The following is a 25900-nucleotide window of genomic DNA, read 5'->3' on the forward strand; positions in this document are numbered from 1 at the left end:
TCTCACACTGATATAGAAATATGCTGATATAAACAGAGCCATAATAATTTGTATTAGCTGTAGAATTTTCTCTTATTAATCTCAGTTGCTGCCAGACTGTTTTGTATAAATAGCTCTATAAACAGATATCTGCTAATGTAGCATTTTAACATAAAAGAAGTACCAGTGTTACTTCAAACTCAAAACTTCGAGAACAAGAAAATCTCAGAAATGAGTGGAATATTTATTCAATATATTCCAAGTGAACATCATCAGAAAATATTTTGGAATAAATACATATTTAAACCATAAATCATGCTGAATTACCACAAGGGATTTTTCACAGAAAAGAGCTGCAAGAGGTGGGTTTTTTTTTTTTGCTATTGGCAAGAAAAATGCAATAGGATAGCTGCTAAGAATAATAAATAAATAAATAAAGGCCATACTTGAGCTTTCACAGACAAGAATTTTAATTAATGCCCTAGCAGTCAGCAGTTAAGTTTGCACATCTGATAGCCATACAATATAGACTGGAGAACTGCATCAAAGTACATACATTTACAAGGCAATTGCCATGGTCAGGAGTTCAGTTTTTTGGTTTGTCTCAGAAAGCCAATGACCTCATACAGAAATCCAGAGATCTAAAGGTGCTCCTGCCCTGGAAGATTCAACGGTTCCCTATAATCATATCCAGTAGATGGATGCTGGGCCCATACCAGACATTAACTTCAGAGAGACAGTAGAAGCTTAAGATAATATTAGAAAAGACTCTTCAGTTAAAGCAAACTGAAGCATATGGTAACAGTTTAAACCCAAACCTAAATGCATCTCAACTAAACCAGCTTCATTTTTTTGCACAACCATCAGGAGACCAAACCAGTCCTCTAATAAGGGATGGATGTAACAGATTCAGTCTCCTTGTGCATTTTCAGATTTATCTTGAACAAATAACAAATGCAGCAAGCAAAACAGAATCTGAAGCAAGGCAAGTAAAACAAGGCATTGCCAGGACAAATTTTTCTACTACTTGCTAACCTATCATAACACTTCCACTACAGCACTAGTGGCCAGCTTGTCCTGTCACTATAAGTTATGGGCTAAAAATCCGAAAAACCCAAGAAGGCGTTTACTCAGAATACTCACTGCACCAAATGAAACAGAGCTTCAACAGACTGCAGTAGCAGAGAAGGCCTATGGAACCTCACTGTAGTGTAGGATGGGAAACAGCTGGCCAAGGTTAGGGGTAAACTAGGTCCCACAGCGACTGGGCTTGAGCAATCCTGCTTGTTTATTTCTTGCACAGCTGGGGATGCAGATTACCAAGCAGAGCTGGTGCAGGCCCACCAGCCTTGTGACAGCCCCTCTGCACTGACTACTCAGTGAGTACTATGGCTTGTCCAGCTGTGGAAGATGACTAGGAGATACCGTGCTCTGTTTCTGCTCTGCAACACACCTAACCTTGTAACATCTTCACACAGCTTCATCTGCTCCCCCGCTCCTTTTTCCTCCCAGAACTTTGCTCTGCTAGACAAGGCGTCTTTGGTTTTCTGATGCTTAGCTCAATTTTTAATCATGCCATGCATTCTTGTATCTCTTGATTCTGTGACCTTTGCTTTTGTTCTCCTCTGAAGGTGCTCTAGGGATGTCTGGGACCTGAAATACGTGTTGTGCAATATGGATCTTACACACTCCTTAAAAGCTAGTTCTACCCTGGAAGCAGTAGTGTGAACAGACTAGTTCATTGTCTCAGGGATGTTCTCCTCCCTGAGAGTTCTGGTTGAACATTTTCCAACCATTTTTCCAGGCTGAGGCACTCAGCATAAACTAGTGACGAATATACCTCACTGAATAGTGTAGACTGTACTTGCAGCCTTTAGCCAAATGTGGAAGTTGACCTACAGGTAGTAGTAAACTAAACAGATGATGATCCTTCCTGAGCAATTGTTCATCAAAGTGGATTGGTGCTGTAATCACGCTATCCTTATAAATATTATATTGCATTGTAATTATTTTAGCAAAATAGTGACTTACAAGACTAGTATTTTTGCCAGTAACCATGTGGAAATAAGAGATAATCTGCCACTACTCAGCAATGATGACATTATAAACTAAAGTGCACAGCACCCTTGTTCCTTCGCTCTTAAACAGATGACACAGTCAGGGTTAACGCAACTGTGAACACTGTCACAGAAATAAGAAGAACTAATGCTGACAGGGAAGGAACTGACATACTAAATCATATCTCTGAAGTAGAGAAGCCTGAAAACACCATATGTTGGTTTCACCAATTCTTTGTTTATCAGCAATTTTCTGGCATGGAGTATATTCCAGAAATACAGAAGTTCTTGTGATCTTTAAGAAAAGGGGAAACAGATCCAGCGAAATTCTAAATGTCAAATTTAATTCAATTTATTTCAGAAACACGTGAACTAATTACTTCTCCTTGTCTGAGTCAATAGAATGGCTAAGTAAGTAACAGTCAAGGATCTGCCAAGAAGAAATTGTGTCTGACCTGGATATTGAAAAGAAAACTGGCCAGCTTTCTTGCCAATATCGGGTATTACAATGGTACACATCATGTATCTTGACCTGAACAACTGTACCAGATGTTACATAAAAGCTGAGAGGATGCAGTCTAAATAAGGCTATGGTAAGACAGAGGGAAATGGTACTCAAAAGAGTAATCAATTTTGCCCTGTCAGAGTGAAAAGAAGTATTACATTGCATTCCAAAAAGTAAGTAATGGCATGTATCATGCAGCACTTTCATAAACCGTTTAGAATAATTAGAGAGTATGTTTATTAAATTTGCAGGTGACATCTGGCTGGAAAATGCTGCCAACTTGTTGGAGAATGGGGTTAACATACAGAGCAAAATTAGAGAAATGCCTCAAGGGGGAAAAAACCTGTCAAACACCAACTTCTGACATTTGGGTAGGAACAAATAATACTGGATGGGAAAAACGGGGCTAAGTAACGGTTCTAAGATCAAATGTAATAAATAGTAGACAAAGAAGGGTGGAAGGGAGAAGTTCTGATTGCAATCTCAACATGTGAACAATATCAAGCCATGATGGCACAAAGTGTCATACTATGATGCATAACCACAAACAGAGCTTGCAAAGTGGATGAAAGAAAAATGCTTACTGCTGCTCTTGGTTTTTGTAAGACTGTAATCTGACTGCCGTTATCTAGTTTTTCTAGATAGATCTAGTCCACTTAATGAGAGCTCAGGAAAGAGCAAGAAAAGTGTGATGAGCACATGACAAACAGTGGAAGACTGCAAGACTGGGGTTATCTAATATACTGAAGAAAAGACTAAGAGGAGGTTCAGACAACGTGCTTTGCCTATAGAAAGGTCAGCTGCCATGAGAATGAAAATAAACTGTTCTCCATGTTAGTGGCGGTCATGGAACAGTGGACATAACATTCCTCCTAGGGAATTCCCTTTGGATATTAGGATTTCCTAACAGGACAGGTAGTTAGAAGTGGTTAGAAGCTCGTTAGTTTGCCTAAAAATGTTGTGAAACCTACTTCTTTTATTTATGTTTTTAAAGAAACGAGTAGACAACAGCTGTCACGTGATTTACAAATAGATGACCTTGCATTGGGTAGAAGAATCATTGGGTAGTTTTAGCATGATGCTTCAATGCAATAAATACTGCCATACATAATTTTTAAGATTTGAATATGCCACATAGAAAAGCAAGTAAGCATATGGAAAATGCCCAAAGTTATCTGGAAAAAAACTTTGAACCACATACTTAGCTCATATTGCAATACAGAAAAGTAATGTTTACAAACATACAAAACCCACCAAGCTTCCCCAACTATTTGCATCCTGATTTCTACATAATGTTCTTGCGACTAAACAAACAGTTTAGCAGCAAACACAAGTAATTTATTTCACAGCACTGTTTTTTTAATATCTCCTTCAAAATTCTGAAGTGATTGGAAGATAATGTTTTTATGTAAACTAATGACTTTAAAGAATAATGCTTCTCAATAAAAAAAATGCTTCACATCTTCATGTGTATCAGTTACACAAAGAATATTCCAAGACATATTTTATACTCAAGTCAGTAAGACAGCATGTTATAATAAAACAAATCAGCTCGTAAATACATACAGTATTAGAGACTAAGAATTAAAATCCCTTTATCCACCATCCCAACACTGAACCGCAATTTATGATGACTTAAAGTTTAGTACCTGAACCAGAAAAAAAGAGTAATTAGTAACTACAAAATTATTTAGCTTTATTTAATAAAACCCTTTGATATTCTTACTGTTCCAAGAAATGCAGAAACAAACATTTCCAGATTTTCTTTCATGACAAACGGGAACATTTAGCAAAGGTTTTCTTTTTTTTTTTCTTTTTCATTTTCCTGAAGCAAGGTAGGTACGTACATTTTGAAAATTTTTATGTATTGCAGCTAATTATATTGAACAGCAGCACCATCTACTGGTCCAGAACATCCTTTCAAACTTTAGAAAAAGCTGTGGAGAGTGATCCGGCTAAAATGATGCAAAATGCTACCGAGAGTAACACGTAGTTTTTCAGTCCCTGGATAGGCAAAGAAAGAGAAAAAGAAAAATATCATGCTGTCATAATAGATACCACTTCACAAAAAAAAGTCCCAACAACAAAAAAACGAACTAGGATTTCATTTTATGACAAAAGTAATAAATCCATTAAATGAAATGGTAAATTTTATACCACTTTATTTCATACCATGTTTGTAACATATTTGCTGTTCAAAACAGTTTAATACAAGGAATTTATGATGCCATACACTCAGTAAATATTTACAAAATTAATTCAGCAATTTAAAAAAAAGTATTTCTTAAGACCTTTGCCTATTTTAAGCAGTAAGCACTTATGCAGAGACTATTCCAGAATGTATGAAAAGGGAGAGAGAAAGAGAACCTCTAGTTCCTGATCCAAGGATGTCTAACGCATTTTACACAGTCACGAAAAATACTGGGAAAGATGATCCCTAATGACAGATCAGCTAAGGGAACCCAAGAATTACACTGCTAACATTCCAATGCTTCAAATTCTACCAGAAAAAATAACGTCTGCCATATATGTTAACATTCAGTAGAGTAAATTAGCCTGTTATTGGTAATCACTGCCATATCAATTTAAGATCTCTACATTGTACTGTAATTAGCAAGACCAACTAACCCATCTCATTTTTTGGTCCTTTGGTGAACGTGACAAATGTTCATTCCCCTGCACCCATTGAAAAAACTGGGTCAAATAAAGACTGTTTTCAGTCTCGGGCTGTGCTTGGCACCCTGCTTCCTGGCCCTGCTGCAGTCTTCATTTACTCCCACTGTTGCTCGTATAGTTATGAAATGCAAATCTTCATTCCCAAAAAAATTGTTCACAGTTTTTCATCCTTCTTGGAAAACTTACTGTTGCATGATATGGCTTTCAGCTTCATAATATAATACTTATAAGGAGGAGAAATCAAAGAGATACAGCTGTATACTAAGTCATGCTGTTCCTTAAGCTAGTGACAAGCAAGATAGACTAGATAAGAGACCTAATAAGATTACCTTGATTTCTTTAAATACAAGGACTCCCCACATTGCAGCAACAAGGCCAGGACCCTAAGGAATAAGATTCATTTGTACATTACAGAATTTCATTAAAATGTACTGCCTTCTCATTATTGTTCTTAGGGTGGTTGCATTTTAGCTGGATAACAATTTTAGGCCTTTCCATTCTGTATAATTACAGTACTCACGGCAAAAGCATAAACATCACTGAAATCTTTACAAAGGAAGAAACAATAAAATCTTCGAGAAGGCCTAAAGAGGCAAGAAAGTTTTTTTTTTTTCCAGAGAAAGCACAACTTCTTTCTAAATTACACTGTGGAGTCTGCATTGGCTGTTATATATTCTTTTATTAGGCTCCAAATAATATGCCTCACTTTAGTCCAAACTACAGTTCACAATGTTACCACACTTCAGGGGACTATTCAGGTTTATTGGCAACTACCATGGATATTCCTAACGTTGCCTTTATTAGCATGACTAACTAGCTGAACAATGTTTGATTTTATCGCTCAGTATTATATCAGGAGACTGGAACATAAATGTATTTTCTGTATAGCAGGCATCTGGACAAAGCACAAAGCCAGCCAGCCAGCCAGCCAGGTCAGGAAAACCACTGATTATCTGTGATGTTGTTGTACAGATTTCCTAGCTAACAGCAAACAGTGAAACACAACAATAATTTCCAGGCACTCCTGGTAATATAGTTTTTCCCCTGTGAGAGCAATGATCTAAATTTTCATGACTGATGAGAAAATATTATCTGAACATGGAGCGAAAACCGGCTCTGTTAATGCTTCCCATTAGAGCTGTTCTCAGAAACACTTGACAGATGTTTGGACAGTGATCTTCCTCTCCCCATCTTCAGTACAGATGACAGGACACAGATTTAGGCCAGCAGGATACAGTGTCTCGCGCTGAATATATTTGTGGGTGCTGTTTCCTAGTGAAATTGCCAACTATTATTTGAATAATAGCTAAGGTGTACCTTTCTAGATAATGTACACTGCAAGATGAATGCATTTAAAAAATGAAACAAACTGTTAAAGGGATGCGATGAATAGCTGTCTGAAATTCTCTCTAGGATGAAGTAAAGCAGCAGTTCTGAACCTGTGGTCCAGATAGGCAATTTCTCATCAGTGCTGTCCTTAAATTTTTCATTTTGTGATTTTATATCCTTGCCCTTTAGGCATACTGATAACTAAGTTACTAAAGCTGCTTTCCATTAATCCTTCAATTTCTAATTAGAATGATCCCAAGTCTTTTTCTTCATTGCATACTGCAGAGTTTATTCTGATTTACTGCATCTTGAGGCAAAGCTTAATCCCTATTAATGTTGTTTCATTAGTTTGCTTCCAAAATACAACTGTTCAGCAAAACTTTGGTTTTAATATTTATGAACGCTCATTTGCCAGAAGTTATCCACCTTTGCATCACCATCTAGTAGACTGGCAAGAGAGTAAAGGTAAAGTTTATTTTTACCTAGTGATGGAATTCATGCAGCTTCTGGAAATTAAAAGTGCTTTAAAGGTACAGTATCATAAATAGAAATAAACCAGACAAAATGGGCCAATCTATTTTTCCCTCATTTGCATAAGAACATTATTTTGAACAATACATAATCTGTTCTGTTTGTTCAAGAGCTGTAAAAAGAAAAAATACTTGTCTTAATCAAGCAAAATGACTGCTAGGGGATAAAAATCACAAATGAAAACATCCAGGGCAAAATGTACTTGCTGGGATGAAAGCATAAAATGTTTCTTCTTTTAATCACTTCAGCTTACTATTTAATATTGATATAGTTCTGGTTAACAGAATTTTGGCTTTTATATAACCTAAAGACTCACACTTTCAATCCTTCTGTATTTTTATGCTTGGCATTGACCAAGATGGTGCTTGTCACAGTCACGTATGTTCCTAAAAAAACAAAGGCTACCACAGACAAGCAGAAGAGGCAATGTGTACTCTTGATTAAAATGCTCTAGACACATCATATTTTCAACTTAATTCCACAAATGGGAGAGAAAAAACCCAACTCTTCACTTTCAATTCTAGTCACAGATTACTTTTTTTTAATTTATGTATACTTACTGCAGTAATTATTGGAAAGCTGACCACGGCACTGAGATAGTGATTGGCTATGAACCAGCAGCAATTGGCTATTGCCCAAAGAACACCAGAAACAAACCCTAGAAAAATAAATCCCAATCAAAAACATGCACAGCAAGGTATAGACAGCAATTTGTGGAACATATATATTTATAGCACAACACAGAAACTGTACGTTTGTATTTTAGTATGTTAACTACTTCAACAAGCTGGCTCTGGTAATCTAAACCAAAGCTCGAGGGATAAATCAGCTGCTCCAGCTAAAGCAGCAAATTAATTAAAGTTCACAGTTTTCTGGGCAATGTGCTCTCCACTCTGGCACAGTTAGTTTTTGAAAATCCACCATATGAAATGTCATTTTGTTCTAGTTTCAGATTAGAAAAAAATTTATCATTGTTTCCTAACTTTAATTAATTAACCTAATAGGAGTGATCTTTCAAAAGAGAAAAAAGGTCAAACGAAGACACTTGAAAAGCAAACTACAATTCCAACACGTATCTTTGAACTGCAAAATGGTCCGAAGAAGTGACTGAAATTAACTGCTAATTTAAAAAACAGTCATACCTGGCAATATGGCTTGGGGATAAACATTAGGTTTATTTTTCCTAACTGCACAGTAGATCAAAAAGTAGATGGTACTTGTGAGAAAGATTCCACTGAAGTGTGCAAAAACATAATCTAAATCTGAAAGAGAAATTACAAAGTTATATTAGTCCAAAACATCAGTTATTAATTTTAACTAAATTTATTTCACTGATAGCATTCACATAGACAAAAAACCATAAGGTTCTACTGCTAATAAATCAAATTCAATTGTGATCATACAGCTGCCAGTCTGACTGTGGATGGATTTGGTCAATAACACACATAGTAAATATGAATTAACAGCTGTGTTGACCCTAGCATTTATTACAGGCTTTTATGCACTTCTGTGAGTTCTTATTTTCAGAATTATATTAGTCAAACTACTGAATTAACTTATTAAAAACCTTAAAAAAATCCTCAGGTGAGGCTACAAAAGCAGGGTGGTGATTTTACATAACTACATCCTCTCCTGACCTTATACATTTGTATTCCTATATATAGTCTTTTTTCTTAACATTTAAAGGCAACACAACTGCACGCACTGTGTAAGCTAAACACAGCACAGTTTTTTCCTTCTTTTATCTTGAAGAACATAACGCAATTTTGATCACTACAATCATTAACCATAATAAAACCTTTGTGGACTTTGTATTTGCTGAAGAGAGTATTTCCAACATGGTAAAGCAAAAGCATGTCGCAAGGTGATGTCTATCTCCTTGGAGTTGTAAATTCTCAACAGGAAAGGCAGCTATAGTAATGACAACATCTGTTTTGTCTTGCTGGGGAATATGTAAGTCGCAGTATTCAAGAGAAATTATATGTGACATAACAACCAATTTCTTAAGGAAAGCATTTCTGGGGAAATGTTTGAAATTGGTGATTAGGCTTATGTTAAAAGGTTTCCCTTTCAAAAACTACAAGGTTTTAATTACTTATGTTGTTATATATCTCTTCTGCTTAGTAGTTATGATCAACTTTCTCGTCTTCTTTTACTGGTGTACTAATTTGGCAATTGGTACAGCTTGTGCCCTTGTTTACCTCGTGTTCCAGGCATACGAACTTTGTATTTTGAGAGTGCTAGTATTTAATGCCTTCTGAACATAGCCACGAGTTAAGTATGGTATCCTCTGGGATGTTTCTCACTGTTCTTTTAATGGCATAATTCTCCTCGGAGACAAAGGGAGTGCTAGTATCGTGGTTATGACAACATATAACATAGTGCTGAACTGACAAGTTGTCATGGTATATTTTCAGGCTTATCAAGAATTTCACTCTATGCCTTTACAAAAGCAGCAGAACACAACATACTGACGAAATAAAGCAGAAGTGATCTATTAGCCTTTACCAAATTGACTTGCTCCTGTGTATATAGATTCATTTCTTCTTCCATGGTCCTTGATGTAAAGTACTGGTACAAAACTGGAACCGTAGAGTATTCCAGCTGCTACGGCCAGGCTACATCCTCTTTAAAAAGAGCAAAAAATCAGAGAAAATAGCCTAGCGTTAATTAGGGAAGTAGACAATACACTTAAGACAAGTCCGGTATTGCAGTTAAAGACTGTGTATCATATGAAAATTGCTAGCAACACTATAAAAAATAATAAATTTTAGCACATTTTTATTTTTAAGTGTAGAAATGGTTCAACACAGTAGCTCAGTTTTCCTATACTTTGTGGCCAAGCAACAGAGACAATTCCTGCCTCGAGAGCCTGCAGACTAGATTAATGAGAAGAGAAATCAACTAACTAGGATTTCCTAAAAGCAGAGCTAGGAAAAAACAAACAAAAATATAATTAAAATGCTCCCACCCTCAGCTTCACTGTTGCAGTCTATATTTTCTTTGTAACTATTCCCACGTTTATTGCCTCTTTAGTCCCCTTCTCCACCTCCAGATCATTGTGTTCTTGGTTGTCTCTGCTCCCCACACTGGCTCCTTGCAAACTGCTGCTTCCACCCTGGAGCACTCCTGCTGTCTCCTTACCATACTGCCATGCCTTCTCCAGATGTATTCACTTGGAAACCATATCTGGAAGCATGTTATTAGCCTAGGCACCTTCTATGTTGGAGTGCTAATCAATCAGGTGGTAAAAAACAGCTCTGTAATTACTTAGTTGCCATTTACTTTGCCAAATGTTCTTTTGTAGTTGTAACTAATACTTCATTACTAAGGTAAAGCATACTCAACAGCGCAAAGGAAACGATCTAATTAGTTGTGCAGCTATTTATATATAGACATGCACACTATACTACTGCATTAAAAACTGTTATTTATTAGTGCATGACTGCGCTAGGAAAACCACAGGACACACATTCTGCTCTTACGCTATGTTCAACTACTTTCCCTGACTACTTGGCCTGCACCAGTAAAAGAACTGTTAATAACTTACATGAGTCTCTTTTTTGCTGGAGAAAGTCTGTTCACCCACGAGTCAGAGGTATCTTCAGAAACATTAATAGACTGCAAAAAACCAAGAGCTTTCATGTAAGTTTAGTTTAGTTTGATTATTTTTTTTAAAAAAATCAAACATTGTATTAAGCAGAAGAGTTTTGCTCTAAGAAAATAAGATGAAAATGGAACGAGAAACAAAAAGAATTTACAAAAATACTCTGAAGAAAGTAGAATTGTATTTTTTTTTTAATAAAATAAAATAATAGTTGTATCTACCTACCTTGAAGTTTACAAGTACAAGTTTAGATATGGACTTTGGGTTTACTACACAATAGAGTGTTCACTAGCATTTTTTTAATCTGCATGCAGGTAGATCTGACTCTCAGAACTTGCACTTCCTTAAATTTGATTAATGATTTAATCTATAGATTTTATTTATGATGTAGTTTTGCCTTTTCTTGATAGCTCTGGTGTTACTGTCAGAATATTAGGGACAGGAACACCCCTGTCTGCAGCATAAAGAAATCACAACGTCCTTTTATTCTAATCCTGCAATCAGATTGTCTTCTGTGATTTGGTCTGGTAGACTAGAACCTCTAGTGAGCATTGAGCACAGCTAGAAAACTCTGAGGGGCTCTCCGTTCAGGTAGCAACTGAGCACTGACCTACAAGAGTAAGGTACAATGATAGTAGTAGCCTGTCTTTCTCCAGCTTTTGTTGCATACTTTGGGCTCCCAAAGGAGCGAAAGCCAATCTGGCACCCCTCATTGGCCTCCAACATGTGCCACAGCTGATGCTGAGAATCAGCGACTCTGACAGTCTCCAGGCTCTGTAACGTGACAAAAATCTGGTGGATAAGAGTTACACACTGTTGCCTTTCATCTAAGCACCCTTCCAGTTTTATAGTTAAGTTCTAATTAAAAGTGCTTCCTCTTCTCACATAGGAAAGTAACACACTCCGTCTTTCATATAATGTCTGTCATAATGAAAAAGGACTTCTAAGCCATTTAATGCTGACCATAGAGAAAGAACACTTGGGAAAAACCTTTTCTGTTGCTCACATTCAAATGGATACAGAAGATCCACGAATTAAATACAAACAATGCACATTTATGTAGTTCTATGTAGTCTACCATAAATTCTAGCAAATCTGGTTAACATTAAGCGTATTTTTTGTTTTTAAATGGATATGTACTTTTACTGCTGTAAAATAACAACTGTGGAGTACTCACACTTTCTCTCAGTAAAGGCGTGCTTTCTAATGAAGCTGAAGAACTCTGGACTTCAGGTTTTATAAAAAGAAATATGACAGCACTCAGAAGAGAAAAATACACCAATAAATACCATGTCAGCTCATAAGGACATAACATTTAGTGTCCAGAGACAAAAGTTATATTTGGAGGCTTATTACTTTATTTTCATTATTGCCCTAGAGTCACTTCAACATATTTAAAAAAATGCAATTGCTTTTAACAGTCTTAACAAACAGGTTAAGTGAGAGTAAATAAATTACTTTTTGTATCACTTTATAGGTCTCTCTTCTATGTAATGGGAGTGAAATGTCTCTTTTTTTAACAGTGTGTAGTTACAACCACATGTTAACAACAGTTGCTTTAGTTATCAGTGCCCTTCTGTACTAAACCACACATACAATGTAACATCTGCAGGAAAATTCTATATGGAACAGGTTAAACCTGCACAGAATTGTCTCTGTGCTCAAGGAAAAAAGTTAACTTTTAGTCTTCCATCACATGTGCATGAGGGATTACTGCTCCTACAGGGCCTCACGCTTACGTGGAAGAAGGGGTATTGTTCAGTGGTGCTCCAGTGCGCTAAGTGAATAAAATGAAGAAGAAAGGGTGACATTACTACTTGTACCCCCAGCTCCAGGAAATCAGGTAAATACGTGTAAATCAGAACTGGCCAGATCTGTTTTTTATTTTTATGAAAGGTATTTTAATGATTTTGGAATTGCTTCTCATAACTGTAAACAGAACGTCTCCATTTGCAGAATGATTCATCTCCTACTGAAGAAATAGGGATAGGTATAAAAGGATGTCAGCTTCCTCCAGAGGGACTAGACAAACACATGTAGGTTCCACACAGGAGGCTAAAATGAAATACTCTGCAGAGAAACACACATGGGCTTTGTGCAGCTTGCCAGGAAAACATGTTTGGTCACAATCTTTTTCCCTGTTGATCACTCCTCCATGGTATCTCAGAAACAGGCAGGAAGCAGGTGGTGAGCTGACTGAATTAATCAGGCAGGAATAGCAGTACTCCTACTATTTTGCGAGTACTTCACAAAGTCATGTGGTACATACAAAAATAATGGGTAAAAAGCTGCAGACTCTTAGGAAAGAGGAAGAGTAGAAGCAAAATTCATGAATCTAAAACAGCAGCTCTCTACTAGCAATCAAGAATGGCTTCATTATCTCCATGTTCTTAACACCCTTCTTTTCCTAAAGGCATTATGTGCATCTGCTGCTTAGCATGCTTATGGCAAGCATACTGCCCCTAAGATTTAGGGTCACTGTTATGTTCCTAGAAAGACCTTCCTGGACACCCAGCTGCAAAGTAAGAACACTGCTACATAACATCCTCTGTGACTGGACCAAAATGTGCACTCATACAAATAATGAACAACAAAATAGGAGTCCTTCTGAAGATCCCAAAGGAAGCCATTGTTTGGGAGTTGTAGTAAACGTGGCTTATGAGTTACAAGACAGGCAGCTAATAAGGACAGGAGATAATGAAAAGCCTCTGGGCTTTGCAAAGCCTCTTTGCTTTGCAAATCTGGGAAGGGGTCCTGTGGCATATTCTACAGTTAAGAGGAAGGATTTGTACCCCTGACTGAGCAAAGTCAGATTGGAAATCTCACAGAGGTTTTCTCACCAAGATTCTTCTAGTCAGTTTCTCCTCTCACAAAATTTGGGGAAAGTGAACCAATTTAATAACCTAGCTAGGGAGACAATCAGTGCATCACTGCTTTGCCTACCAGCATAAAAATATATTTCTGTGTTTAAGAATAACCATTTCACCACTGTACTGGATATCATGTGTGTTTCTAATCTGAAATACAACACTGACCAGCTAGGTATGGATAGCTCATGAATTCGTAAATCAATTTGCAAAAAAAATACTACAATACATTTGCTCTCTAGTTAAATTGTCCCTATGGTTATTAAATATATATATTTGACATTACAGAAATTTATTATAAGAATAAATTTACCTTAATAGTGAAAGTGCAGCTCCAATATAATTTAAGATTGGTCTTGCAACCTCTTCTGGGTCAATTCCAAACCAACCAAACCTGGAATACTTAACCAGTTACTTAGTTGCACTGACTGCATCCAAACAGTTAAAGAACTAGATGATCTTCCAACCTAAACCATTCTATGATTCTATAACCCAGTCTTGGAAATCTTTACTCATGTAAATAATTCTGTTTAAGTTTATATTTGCAATATTGGATTGATGCTTCAGTTGGATTGCAGAAAGCTATGTCTACCTTACAAAAATAATCTCTATACTAATTTAATTTACACTGATCTTTTTTTAACCTGGGTATTTAAAAATTGAAGTTAATTTAAATTATTTTGTCAACACATGCTGTAGAAGAAAAAAAATACAAACAGTGTACTAGTTTTACTTTAACAAATACATTATTTATTCACTCAATTATGTTAATTAACATCACTGGGTATTCTTCTCCCTATTGAGACAGGCAAAACAAAAAAAGAGAAAATAATTAACCTGAGAACTTTCCACTGAGAGGGAAAAAGATCTTACATATATATGATAAATCCTCTTTATTTGTGATAGTGTTTTCACTACAGTTATTAATGAATATGACTTAAGACTTCAACATACTCACCTTGAACTTGCCCAACCTGTCAGCAAATTAAAAGAAGCCCATATCAAAAGACCAAGAGCTAAGCCAATAGTTTTAACAATAGGGACAACTGTAACATTGCCTGGAATACAAAAAACAAAGTTAAAATCAGTTAAAAACTAGACTGTGATCTTGTATATTTTTGCTTTAGATTCTGTGACTGTTCAGAAGGCAAAGAATTTTAGGCAACTACAAGGCGGTAGGAAATAGTGTTTTTTAAAAATAAATACATTAAACATGAACTTTTCATCAGTACCATTTTTAAAGTTATTTTTGGTGTGAATTTGCTGCTTATAAAATAAGCACAATAATATAAGAAAATAATATTTCCCAAATAAGCAAAATAATTTCCCAAAATAACATTTCCTATAAAGGTACAGCTCCATTAATACTGAGACTTTAAAGAGCCAAATAACTACTACCTAATATATGGCCAACTTTTTATCACTTTTTTTTTTTTTTTATAAAGAGTTAGTATTACTTTGTGTTTCAAGAAATAGAATCTCTTTATCCTTACCTGTAGCCCAGACGAAACCCCCAACCATAGCCAGAGGCCAAAACCGGGGACAATTCTGGATTAAATTGACCACCAAAGAAACTATCCATATGGAGGCACAGAGAATCCATTGGAAGAACATGCCTATGGAAAAATTGAATGCACACAATAGAGAACTTGTAGAATAATACATGTGTGAATCTCAACATACTATGTTTTAGATAAAATAGTACAGAAAAATTGAAAGGTGGCCACCTCCTTTGCGAATTTCAGGGAATCATGTTACAATATATTCAAAAGATGTATTTTAGGATGGGGTGTTATAATTCTGTTATGAACCTTTTCCTCACCATGCATTCTTCCTACGCAGCTACAAAAGATACTTTGCTGGACAAAGTTTACACCATCCCTGATTCTCAAAGACATGAAAATTTTGACAGGCTTCTGACAAAGAGGATATTCAGTTAATGTAAACTTCTCCCACCACCCTAGCAGCACCTAACACAGAGGACTGCAGAGGACAAAACTCCTTCAAAGCTCAGGGCTCAGGCTTTTCCACTATTCCAGGACATTGAGGATGCTAAAAACTTTGGACAGTTCTCTTCTACCTCTGTAGATTCTCTAAGGGTCAACTAGGCAGACCGGTTAACTTTATGCCAGCTGAGCTAAGACTTTTGCTTTAAAGTCTAGCCTTGTCTTGTTAGGACCATATTTGGCACAAAGAAGAGAGAGAGGTTATACCCTGCCTGTAATACAGATACTATTATCGCAGTAGTGTAATGGCAGATTTATTCATTTAGGGATCTAGTAATTGACTATGATTCATATAAACATGCAAATAAAACATGAACCTAGTAAAGTGATAAAATTCCAAGTAGGAAATAGAAGCTATTGTTTCCTCTTGCCGAGTCACCAAATAAAAGTATTAAAATTTCAATTTGTGATTGTTTTTATGTTAGATCCACAACTGAAAGGCAATATTCCAAAGTCCATCAGCTTTTACAGTACAAAAAACACTGTATGCATTTGAGAATCCCCACAAGGGTAGAAGAAAGGGCATTTCACTTTCCATTGTGAAATGCTAATGAAATGCACACTGTCACTGTCAAAGTGCACACCACCACATATAAAGGCACTTCTAAAGATTCACCACATCCTGAACCAATACATTATTGCTTTATGCCCTAACAGTAGCAAAGAAAATGAAAACATTCTCTATGGATTAAGGCTGTGACAGTATTTATAACTCTAACTATAGAAATTATCATATTTGCTGGCAAAATATTATTTCTATTAGCAAAAATACACAAACCAACAAAATAATATAAATAAGTTTACCATCACCAGTATCAAATTTCTTAACAGGCACAAAGTTTGTCCCAAATAGAAGGACAGCTACTGCAGAAGAGGTAAAGCCAATAGCCAGATCTGTCCCATTGCTGATGTTAAAGGTACTGTAAGCTTGCCCGAAGTTCATCTTTGGTCTGAAGGTGCCTCTTTTTGTGGAGTTGTTTTGCTGCAGATTGTGGAATTAAAAATGTGGAGTTATTAAATAATACCAACCTAGTTCAGAAATCTGAAACTTAAAGGCCCCTACTTATCAATCTCTCAAAATCTGGAAAGAACTGCAAAGTTTACTGTAGAATCCCATGAAAAGCTGCCATAAAATGTGAATGAATAACAACTTAAGAACAGATGCACAAAAAAAAAATCACTATTGCATGTTTCATAATCAGCTTTGCAGAAATGCATGTCTGAAAACATACAACAATGTGAATGTAGAGATGCACTCAAAGATTATGAGGACTTGAATGTGTGAGGCCTATGGGAAGCCCTGATGGTTTAGGGAGATGCCCGATCAGAAAATTCCTTATTCCTGTAACCAAAGTGGGGTCACACTGGGGTATGTAAGAAAGCAGTGGTTAGACAAAATCTTAATTGGCAGAAGAAGCTATAGCAATTTGCAGCTCTACTGCTTAGAAGTCAGGAACAGGCGCAGAGATTCTATAGACGCCACAGTGGGATCAATATAGGATCGGAAGGTAACCACAGGGATTGCTCTAGCTGATACAAAACATGAATAAAGGCTCTTTTTTTCTGTGGGGAACAAAGGGAGAAACTGCCTCTAAAGTTTCTTCATTCATTCTGCATAACTATAATAAGAAAGGCAAAGATTTTTTTTAATCCCATAATATCTTCTTTTTTTTTTCTTAGTGGGAGATTCATCTTGAGGTTACACTCAACAGAAGTAACACACCTTTTGATATAGATTATGACTTTGACAGTAAAGGTGGCTCTGAGAACAGCTATAATAATATGATCTTTGCATACATAATCTTAACACCACACCTGAAAGACTACATATAAGAAAAGTGTTTGGAAATCTAACTTCAAATGGCAACAGGATACTTAATATACTGTGAGAATAAAGGTGCATATTTATACAGATAGGCATGCAATCCTGTTGTTGAAGGAATGCTATTTATACTGACTCAAATGACATCCTAATGCAGTTTGACATTCCCCAGTGTAGGTGGAATAGCTACTGCCCGGAGGAAAAAATCTGAAATAGGATGGTGGAAATTTTGCCAAGTCTTGTAAGCGGTGCTGTGACTACACTCTCTGCACATAAGGAAGAGCTGAGCTGCTGCAGGTTCTTTTATGTTATTTTACCCTCCAGTCTTACCTTCTCTGGAGTCCTTAGACACTGAGAACTGCTTCTGCTGAGGTTGTGCTTTTATCTACAGCTTCATCACGGCCATCAGGGTCGGCTGAAATTAATTATTTGCATTAGCAGGTAAAAAGTTCAATCCCACAACTAATATAACCATTTAGTTTCTACAATTTTTCCCCTCAAAAGATGTCAGTATATTTTTAACTTGAGTACTTAAGAAAAACACAGATGACATTTAGAAGACACAACATGAAGGTACAACAGCACGGTATTTCCATTTATCTTATCTTTTTCTCCTTCAGTATGTTTTACTTGGGAGCTGTAGACACCGAGCAATGCAAATAATAATGCTTGGATTTCTTCAAAGGCTGACTTCACAGGCTATGAAACACTCTGACACCACAAGAATGGATTAAGAGAGATAAAGGCTTACATCAGCTATCTTCATCCCATCAACCTTGACTCACTAAGTGGATACATTTAATTCATTTAGTGGACAAATAAGGCAGAAGAGCTGGGTTTTGCACAGGAAGAAGTTCATGATGCTAAGGACGTAGAAACGAAGCTTATTACACTGCACCTCTATGAATGCAGTACTCAGTACTTTAGTCTTTAAATAAATAATTCATTATGCAGGTAAACTACTAAGATTCTTTCAAATTTAAAGTGGTTCATCAGCCTTTTTGATTTTGTTAATGTACAGAGAATTGTTACTTTAAAAATATTTTGGTTTCGTATCTACTAAAAGAAAATCTGTGTGCTGCAGGGCAATATACTTTTCTGCTTGCTTTTTATCTCTATATTGTGCACATTGAAGACTGTTGCACAACTGGAGAACTAGAATCATGATACCAAAACCAGAAAGGAAACACAACTTCCAATTAATCAAAGAAGAGTATGCTTCATTCAGACTGCCTAAAACTCTGTAGCTTTCCAAAATTTGGGGCACTTACCTCCAAATTTGGCTAAATTTCAGACCTGACTTTCAACTCCACTTTAAAGCCTTCAAGAGAAAGCTCAACCAGACAACGCCCACAGCAACCTGCTCCATCTTTGATGATAATGCTGCTTTAAGCAGGGAGTTGAACTAGATGACACACAGGTCCCTTCCAAGCTAAATTATTCTACAATTGTGTGATCCAATGTCAAGAGTAAATAATGAACTGGCACACAGCATTAGGTTGACTATACGTTTTTGCACATGCACGTACATTGCCTGTCAGAGAGTTTCAGAGAGTTCACTAAAAGCCTCTTCACTTCTCTATAATCCTATGTTATTGCCAGAAGGACTTGCAGCATACTTGCCTCCAAAGGTTTATAGCTGCCAAATGCCAAACCAGAACCACTTGCTGGAGCTGCTAAGATACTAGAACATAGTGATTTTATCTGAAACTCAAGCCGAGACAACTGGAACTGTTGATATTATTGAAGGGTATTATTATTTTTCACTAATTAGCTCTTACTGAAGCACATGTCAAGGTTCCCAAGCTGCAGAGGAAATATACTAGAATTTTGTTGGCACACATTGCCCTTATCCTACTAACTTCACTGGTTTAACTCACTGGAAGGTTGTGCTCTGTATTTTCACTACTTCCTCAGAAATATGCCACCATTTTCTCCCTTCACGCAGAGGCACAACAAATTATGATGCTCACTTAATGCAACAGCAACATATTGCTACCATCTCTGCAAACAGGCATGAAATCAAGAAGCCTGCCTTTGAGAGCTATCACCTCAAGGTAGAGCCAGGCTGTTGCCAAAATCCCAAAGAAATCGTTCGCAATAATTGAATGGGTATTTTTTAGAGTTTGCATGTCACATTGACTGTTTATTTCCACGTTTCTCCCGTCATCTATTTGCTACTAAGGGTGGATACTTTCATCCTTATTTTAGGAGACTCCTATCAGTCCCGAGGTGGCTCAGCACAATGCTCTCCGGTGACACCACGAACCCTGACGAGCTGCTCAAGAAACATTTACAGCCTTCCCCAAGATGAACGTTTTTGAAAGAGGTTCTTTGGGCAGTACTTTTAGCAAGGGGCATCACGCAAGAGAAAGAACAAGCGGACGAGAGCTCTCGGCACAGGCGGACATTCTTTTTCCTGTTGACACCAACCAACACGCCCGGGATTCCGCAGGGCAGGCCCAGACTGCCGGCAGGGCAGGCCCAGCCCTCGGCCAAGGCGGCCGCTGAAGGAAGAGCCATCCAGCCGTGCCAGGCCGGGCCGGGTCAGGCCGGCCAACTGCTCGGCCCCGCACCCCGAGAGGAACCGCAGAGCCCGCCTCTAGCCGCACACCTTCCCTTCCCCAGCGCCCCGGCCCCCGGCTGACAGCCCCGGCCTGTTGTACGGCACGGCGCGCCGCTCCCGCGCCGGCGGGGCGGGAGGCGGCCGGGGATGAGCCCGCACCGGCTGATCCCTCGCCCGGGCCCTCCGTCCGGCCTCGGCTCCCCCTGCCCGCACCCCACCGCGCCAGCCCCGCGCCGCGCTCACGCACAGGCCGCCCCCGCCGCTCCGGCCTCCCGCCCGGGCCTGCACCGCCCCTCGCCTGGGCCCGCCTCCTCCCCATCCGCTGCCCCGGCGCGGAGCGGGTGGAAGCGAGCAGGCGGAGGGCGAGGCAGGCCTCCGCGTCCCTCTCGCATGACTTGTCGCCGCGGTGGCGCCCCCGGAACCGTCACGGCGGCGGCGGCCCGCCAGGGCTCATTCCGGGGCGCCGGCTGCCCGCCTGGCAGGGGAGAAACACCAAGAGAAACCTTACATTTCGGCACTCACGGCGTAGTAAAAGCGCCTTTGCCCCTCCCCGGTCTCAAACAGCAGCTGACGAGACAATTCATTATTTTTTAGTGGATGCGCGCCTGCGTACCTCACAGGCGGCTTTGGCAGCGTGTGCCCAGGGACACAGACATGGTTCGAAGACAGGACTGCTGCCAGAGGGGAAAGGGCGGCCTCCTTGCCGCTCCTCGCTCGCCCCCGAGGCCTCGCTGCCGGCTGGATGCTGCCGGCGGGCTGGGGCGCTGCAGGCGCCGGCGGAGGACGGGCGGCCTCTCCGGGAAGGCAGGAGCGTTGCCAGGCCGTGCTGCGGCTGCTGGCCCTGGCCCAGGGAGAGGCCCCTGCCAGGTCAGGGCACCCAGGCTGGGCAGCCAGCACACGGCGGGGTTTTTTCCTAAGCACAAAAATCACCACCTTTTGCTCGGGGAAGCCCCTGCATTGTTCGCCGAGTATGAAAAAAAACAAACCAAACCAAAACAAAACAAAACCCTCTTTTGCACGATGTTGAGAAGATGTTTTTGCCGATTTCCCTGTAAGGATTTGATCCAGGCCAGCTAAAGCACAGACTGTTAGTCAGCATGTTTAGTCACGAAGCAAACATTTCTCTCTGTCCTCTTGGAGTACAGTCTCCAGATGGCAGCCCAAATTGATCTCCTTACAAACACAGCACAAGCCTTCTAAAGTAATGCTTCATATTTTGCAAATCAAATCTGCATTATCCATAATAAAGACATGCGTTTTTTCTCTGGAGAATAGGTTCTCAGTCCCATGGACTCAGTAAAGCTAGGAGTGTGCCATTTATCAATCATTTTAACATAAATGCCTGCCTGTGTGACATTTAGAGAGACGAATTGCAAAACATCTCTATGGAAACAGTTTAGCCATAGCGCATCCAAGAGGAACAACATCCCATACCATAATCACAAATGTAGCCTGGAAAGAAAAAAGTGCTTTTTGTTCTAAAGACAATGTGAGTTTATGCGTTACATTATTCAGAAAAAAAGAAAATGTTAAGAAAAACATTAATCTTTTACATTGAACTGTCTGCACATAGAAAGCAAGAGCACACACCATGACCTGAAATGACATCCTTTCAAGTGTCCAGGGGTAAAGAGCAGTGTTGAGTTTTGGCTTCAGGAGTATCTTGCTATTGACAAAAACGTTTTCCAAAAATCCTGCTCCTGGTCTCACTTGGAAGAATGGATCTCAGAGCAGTCACCAGCAAACGCAATTACTGTCTCTATCCCACTTGAACTTATACTCGCCTGTTCCTCACAATTTCTTCAAACTGTGCCGCTTTTGGAGCTTTTTTTTTTTCTTCATTAACACAACAGTTGAAATGGCACTAATGATATGAATGAAACACCTCAAATATGGACAGATTCTGATTCATTCATTTGTGCTATTTGGTTTTATTGAAATCATAGGCTATTGGAGATGAAAAACATATGGGAAAGGAAGTCCATGAATTCAGTGTGTTTACTAAAATGGAAAATGACAACGTTCATATTTCAGAGCCTTCTATAAGTATGATAAGTGTCCACTTAAAGCCGTCTTTTACGGCAAAATGGTCTGTAAACCAGCACAGATAATATTTTGTTCTTTGCTGAATCACAGCAACTTCTGCAGCCATAACTACAGTGGGAAGAACCAAATTGAGACATCCTGGAAAACTAAAAAAATAAGCATCTTTAAATCCCATATCTCTTAAAACTCAAACGACCAAGTAGAGCAAGAAGGAAGGCTTAAATGAAAAAGTAGGATATGTATTGCTTTAAAATACAAAACTGATACTTGTAAAAATGGACACTCTATCTGGCATTTTGGAGAGAAACATACTGGCTGTGAGGTAGCTTTTTATACTGATAATAATATTGTATTGCTGGTTTTCTCTCTTTTTGGTTGGTTTGTTTTTTTTTTTTTTTTTTTAGTTCCCCAGGTATAGTATTCACTATCCCAAATGCCTGTACTTAGTCTAGATTAAAGAAGGAAGAAGATCACCTACAGAAGTAGTTGTAAATAAGGAGTATGAATAATAATTCAGATGAGAAGGCAGAAGCTGTAGTCGGTTGGATTAAGAAGGATGCAAAGGTGAAAGGCTGTAGGAGATTGCATAGGGGAGAATCATTTATGTGTAAACCCTGTGAAGAGGAGGTTTTGAGAACTTCCTGGTGAATTAGTGAATTTTTGTTATTTCCTAAGAAATGGCTTGCTATCGTCTTCCCATCTTCAGAGATTTGAAAATGGAGCAGATCATTTAAATAACTGGATGGTCCTCTTTGAGGTTGCCAGCACATGAGCCAAGATGCAGGAGCTTGTGAGTGGTGGTCATTGGTTCAGTCCACCCGGCTCTTGCAGGCTGGCCAGACACTGTCTCGCTAGGAAGGCTGGTGGCAGTGCTGGCCACCAGCTGCTTCAGAGTCTGTAGCTTGTCCAGCACCAGCAGCAGCACCCTGGGTGACGGTCCTTCCTGCAAATACAAGTTGATCTTGTTTCTTCTACAAACACAGGTACAGGTGGAGATGAATTTCAGAAGTTAAAAAAAAAAAAAAAAGGAAAATAATCGCAAATCTGCAATTCAACTATTTGTTTACAGTTTCAAACTATAACTAGGGATGTCAAGGATTAGAAAATACTTCTTAAATTCCCCTCTTCCATTCATTTCTATTGTCTGTTGTCCAATACTAGTTTTGATTGTGTTCCTAAACTTAGGAAGGGATAACACTGGCCATGAAATACAAGTATGAAAAGAAATGACATGAGAAGCTGAGTTTAATGGAGGTAGATGGCAATATCACAGATATAGTTTAGAGCAAGGAATAAATACAGAATCTAACTGACATTACAGGCTAAATATAAGTAGGCAAAGCACAATAACCTAGGCCAGAATTTGGTCAGACAACTAGCGTTGTTCAGCCTGTTTCAAAAAATTGGTCTTTAATACGTTATGACAACAGAGGAAGTACCCTTTCAGTTCAGTAATGCCCTTTAATGCCCTGCTGCAGCTTTGGGTTAGCAGTGATTCCAGAAAGAAGAATACCACCCACCTGAACAACAAATATTTTCTTCCTCTTTCCTGAAACACAAATAAACATTTGTTTTCCTAATAAGTCCATAGCCATTCCAGCCTTAATTGTTTTGTGAAATCTAGTAGGGTTCTGGAGCTGTACACTACAAGAGCTGAAAAAAAGACTGTCTCTTGATATGCTAACTTTTAAAGATCCAAAATTAAAGGCAAATATCTGCTAAATTAACAAGATATTGAATCTTATTTAGTTGAATTCCTACCACCATTCACTCCAAAGAATTTAACGGTGCATCATTTAAAGAATGACTTCTCCCTTCTGAACATGAAAAATAAAGGAAATATTATTGCTATCATCACAAATTATAAAGCCTCAAAAACACCTCATCAGTGAACACTGTACATCAGTGGGTACACCTCATTCTGATTTCAAAGCTACAAATGAAATGAGTGAAGAACAATTCTCCATACCCTTTCATAATTTCCTCCAGATAATCTTTAAAGAGTTGCAGTAGGAAGATTAGGCAGATTCCAAAATTTTAATTTAAGTGGAATGTCATAGCTAAGGAAAACCGTTAGTAACTGGAATGGACTGTGTTATGGCATTGCTTGATTGTAATGGACAGGTCAGGCTGGTGTCTACATGCAAGAACTGGGCATTTGAAAACAACTATTGCAGTGTAATACGTTTCCAACTCAAGCAACAACTATCTTGCCATTAGTAATATAAAGTAAAATCCCCCAAAGTAGTTCAAAGACACTTGGAAGAAATATAGCGGAGTAAAAGCTTTGTGCTGAATTATTTGCTGTCAAAGTCAGCGGTAAGTGAAAACAGAATCAAGGATGTGTGATTTCCACACCACCACCACCCCCCCGCCCCTCCCCCCCTATTATTTATCCTAAAGAGGGCAGCCTATCTTGGACATTTCAAAAAATTTCATGTGGATGTGTAAATATGCACCATGGGTGAAATTCTGCTCTCAGGCTGCAATACCCAGTTACCCTTATTTACCTCAGTTTTAGCCATATTACTTTTCTGATATTTTGTACTCGCTTTGCACTGGTATTAAATAGGATATAGGAAGCCGTTCTTACTGTGAGCCATGTGTAGTGTCTGTTGATCAAGTGGGCTGCAAAGCTGGTACCTCTCACTAATGACCCTTCATCTTTCAGTGGGACCCTCAAGCGTCTAAGGCTGATCTAATAATGTCCATCTCTGGTGACTTCTTTAAAGTATAAAAAATGCTAAGCAGCAGTAGCTACATCTTTATTGACTTTATTGATACACTTGTTTGTAGCTTCTTGAATTAATCTTCTTTGTTTGGGATATGTCCTTCAGTGAAATTTGAAGTAAAAAAAAAAAAAAAAAGAGAGAACGTCTTAAGTGGTCGGAGAGATTTCTTATAATCCCCATTCCTCCAATAACTCAGCTTTGGAAAAAGCAGGTGATATGAAGGCTCTTTTCCTGGTAATGGGTACAAATGCTGCAGTCTTAACTTGGTACTACACATTTAGATAAAAAGTGGTGTCTAGTGAAAAAATCCACTCACAAAAGTTTTATAAGTTCAGATTGGTACCATCAGAAATATAAGCCCATTCCTTAACTGTCTATTCCCCTTTGTATTAATTATGGAGAAGAGAATATATCCATTAGCTTGAATTGCAGCAAACATATACATTTTATTATGTTGTACTTAGACTAGGCAAATAGTCAGAAGTCAGAGCTTTGCCAGTGTCTCACTGCTTAACTCCGCACAAGCTCTTAACTTCTCCCTCCCTCAACTTTTCCAGCTGTATAGTGACTATGCTATGCCTCATTATGGAAAGCACAAACAGGGAACATTCCTGAACTGCCTAATAGCATGTTAACAGCATTTTAAAAGCCGCTATCTGTTTTCCATTTCTCATCACAAGAACATATGATTCCCAAAAGTTCTAAAATTCAGGGGTTAGGGGGGTTGGTTTAAGTTTTAACAAGCCCCAGACATGGAAAATGGGAATATCTTCCGTACATTTGCATGCAGTGCACTAGAGGGCCCTCAGGAGTTAGAAATGGCTGGAACGCACTTTTGGAAGGCACACGCTTCATAGGACTTTTCATTACAGAATTTAAAATAGAAGTTGCTGGGGTTTTTTTGTTGGTTGTGCGTTTGGATTTTTTTTTTTTAATAACTTGAGGTTCATGTAAGTTTATAGCAGTTGACATGCAAACCACCTCTCAGTACAGTTAGCTTCCAAACAGTATTTAGCTTGCAATGAAATACCTAAATGAACCATATTTAAAACTGAAATATGTGCTAGAATACTTTGAGAACGTCAGCTTTTACTAAGTTACTTTTAATAACCTAAGGAGTTTACCAGAACGAAGGCTGCGTCAAGCTGAATTGGTAAGAGATTTTATATTTTTATAG

General features: G+C 38.4%; 2 protein-coding genes across 12 annotated transcripts in view; one reads left to right on the forward strand and one right to left on the reverse strand.

Annotated features, from left to right (window-relative positions):
- TMEM144 (transmembrane protein 144) overlaps positions 1 to 25900 on the reverse strand; it is a 27967-nt gene continuing 2067 nt past the window's right edge. The window contains exons 1-13 of one of the 11 annotated variants that reach the window (XM_054203273.1): positions 20559 to 20726; positions 17710 to 17794; positions 16362 to 16539; positions 15045 to 15167; positions 14510 to 14609; positions 13865 to 13945; positions 11862 to 11943; positions 10628 to 10698; positions 9586 to 9704; positions 8220 to 8339; positions 7638 to 7735; positions 5547 to 5600; positions 1 to 4545 (exon numbers count right to left, since the gene is read on the reverse strand). In XM_054203273.1, coding sequence (XP_054059248.1) covers positions 4462 to 4545; positions 5547 to 5600; positions 7638 to 7735; positions 8220 to 8339; positions 9586 to 9704; positions 10628 to 10698; positions 11862 to 11943; positions 13865 to 13945; positions 14510 to 14609; positions 15045 to 15167; positions 16362 to 16500 — 1071 coding nt within the window. In that variant the 5' untranslated portion in view covers positions 16501 to 16539; positions 17710 to 17794; positions 20559 to 20726 and the 3' untranslated portion in view covers positions 1 to 4461. The other 10 variants (XM_054203274.1, XM_054203276.1, XM_054203272.1 and 7 more) reach the window with 10 other exon arrangements.
- The window catches only part of GASK1B (golgi associated kinase 1B), an 18592-nt gene continuing 18378 nt past the window's right edge, over positions 25687 to 25900 (forward strand). Inside the window, exon 1 of the mRNA XM_054203271.1 lies at positions 25687 to 25876. The gene's annotated coding sequence lies outside the window, so the exon portion shown is untranslated. The remainder of the gene's footprint in view (positions 25877 to 25900) is intronic.

The sequence above is a fragment of the Rissa tridactyla genome, chromosome 5, assembly GCF_028500815.1.
Source record: "Rissa tridactyla isolate bRisTri1 chromosome 5, bRisTri1.patW.cur.20221130, whole genome shotgun sequence".
NCBI lineage: Eukaryota > Metazoa > Chordata > Aves > Charadriiformes > Laridae > Rissa > Rissa tridactyla.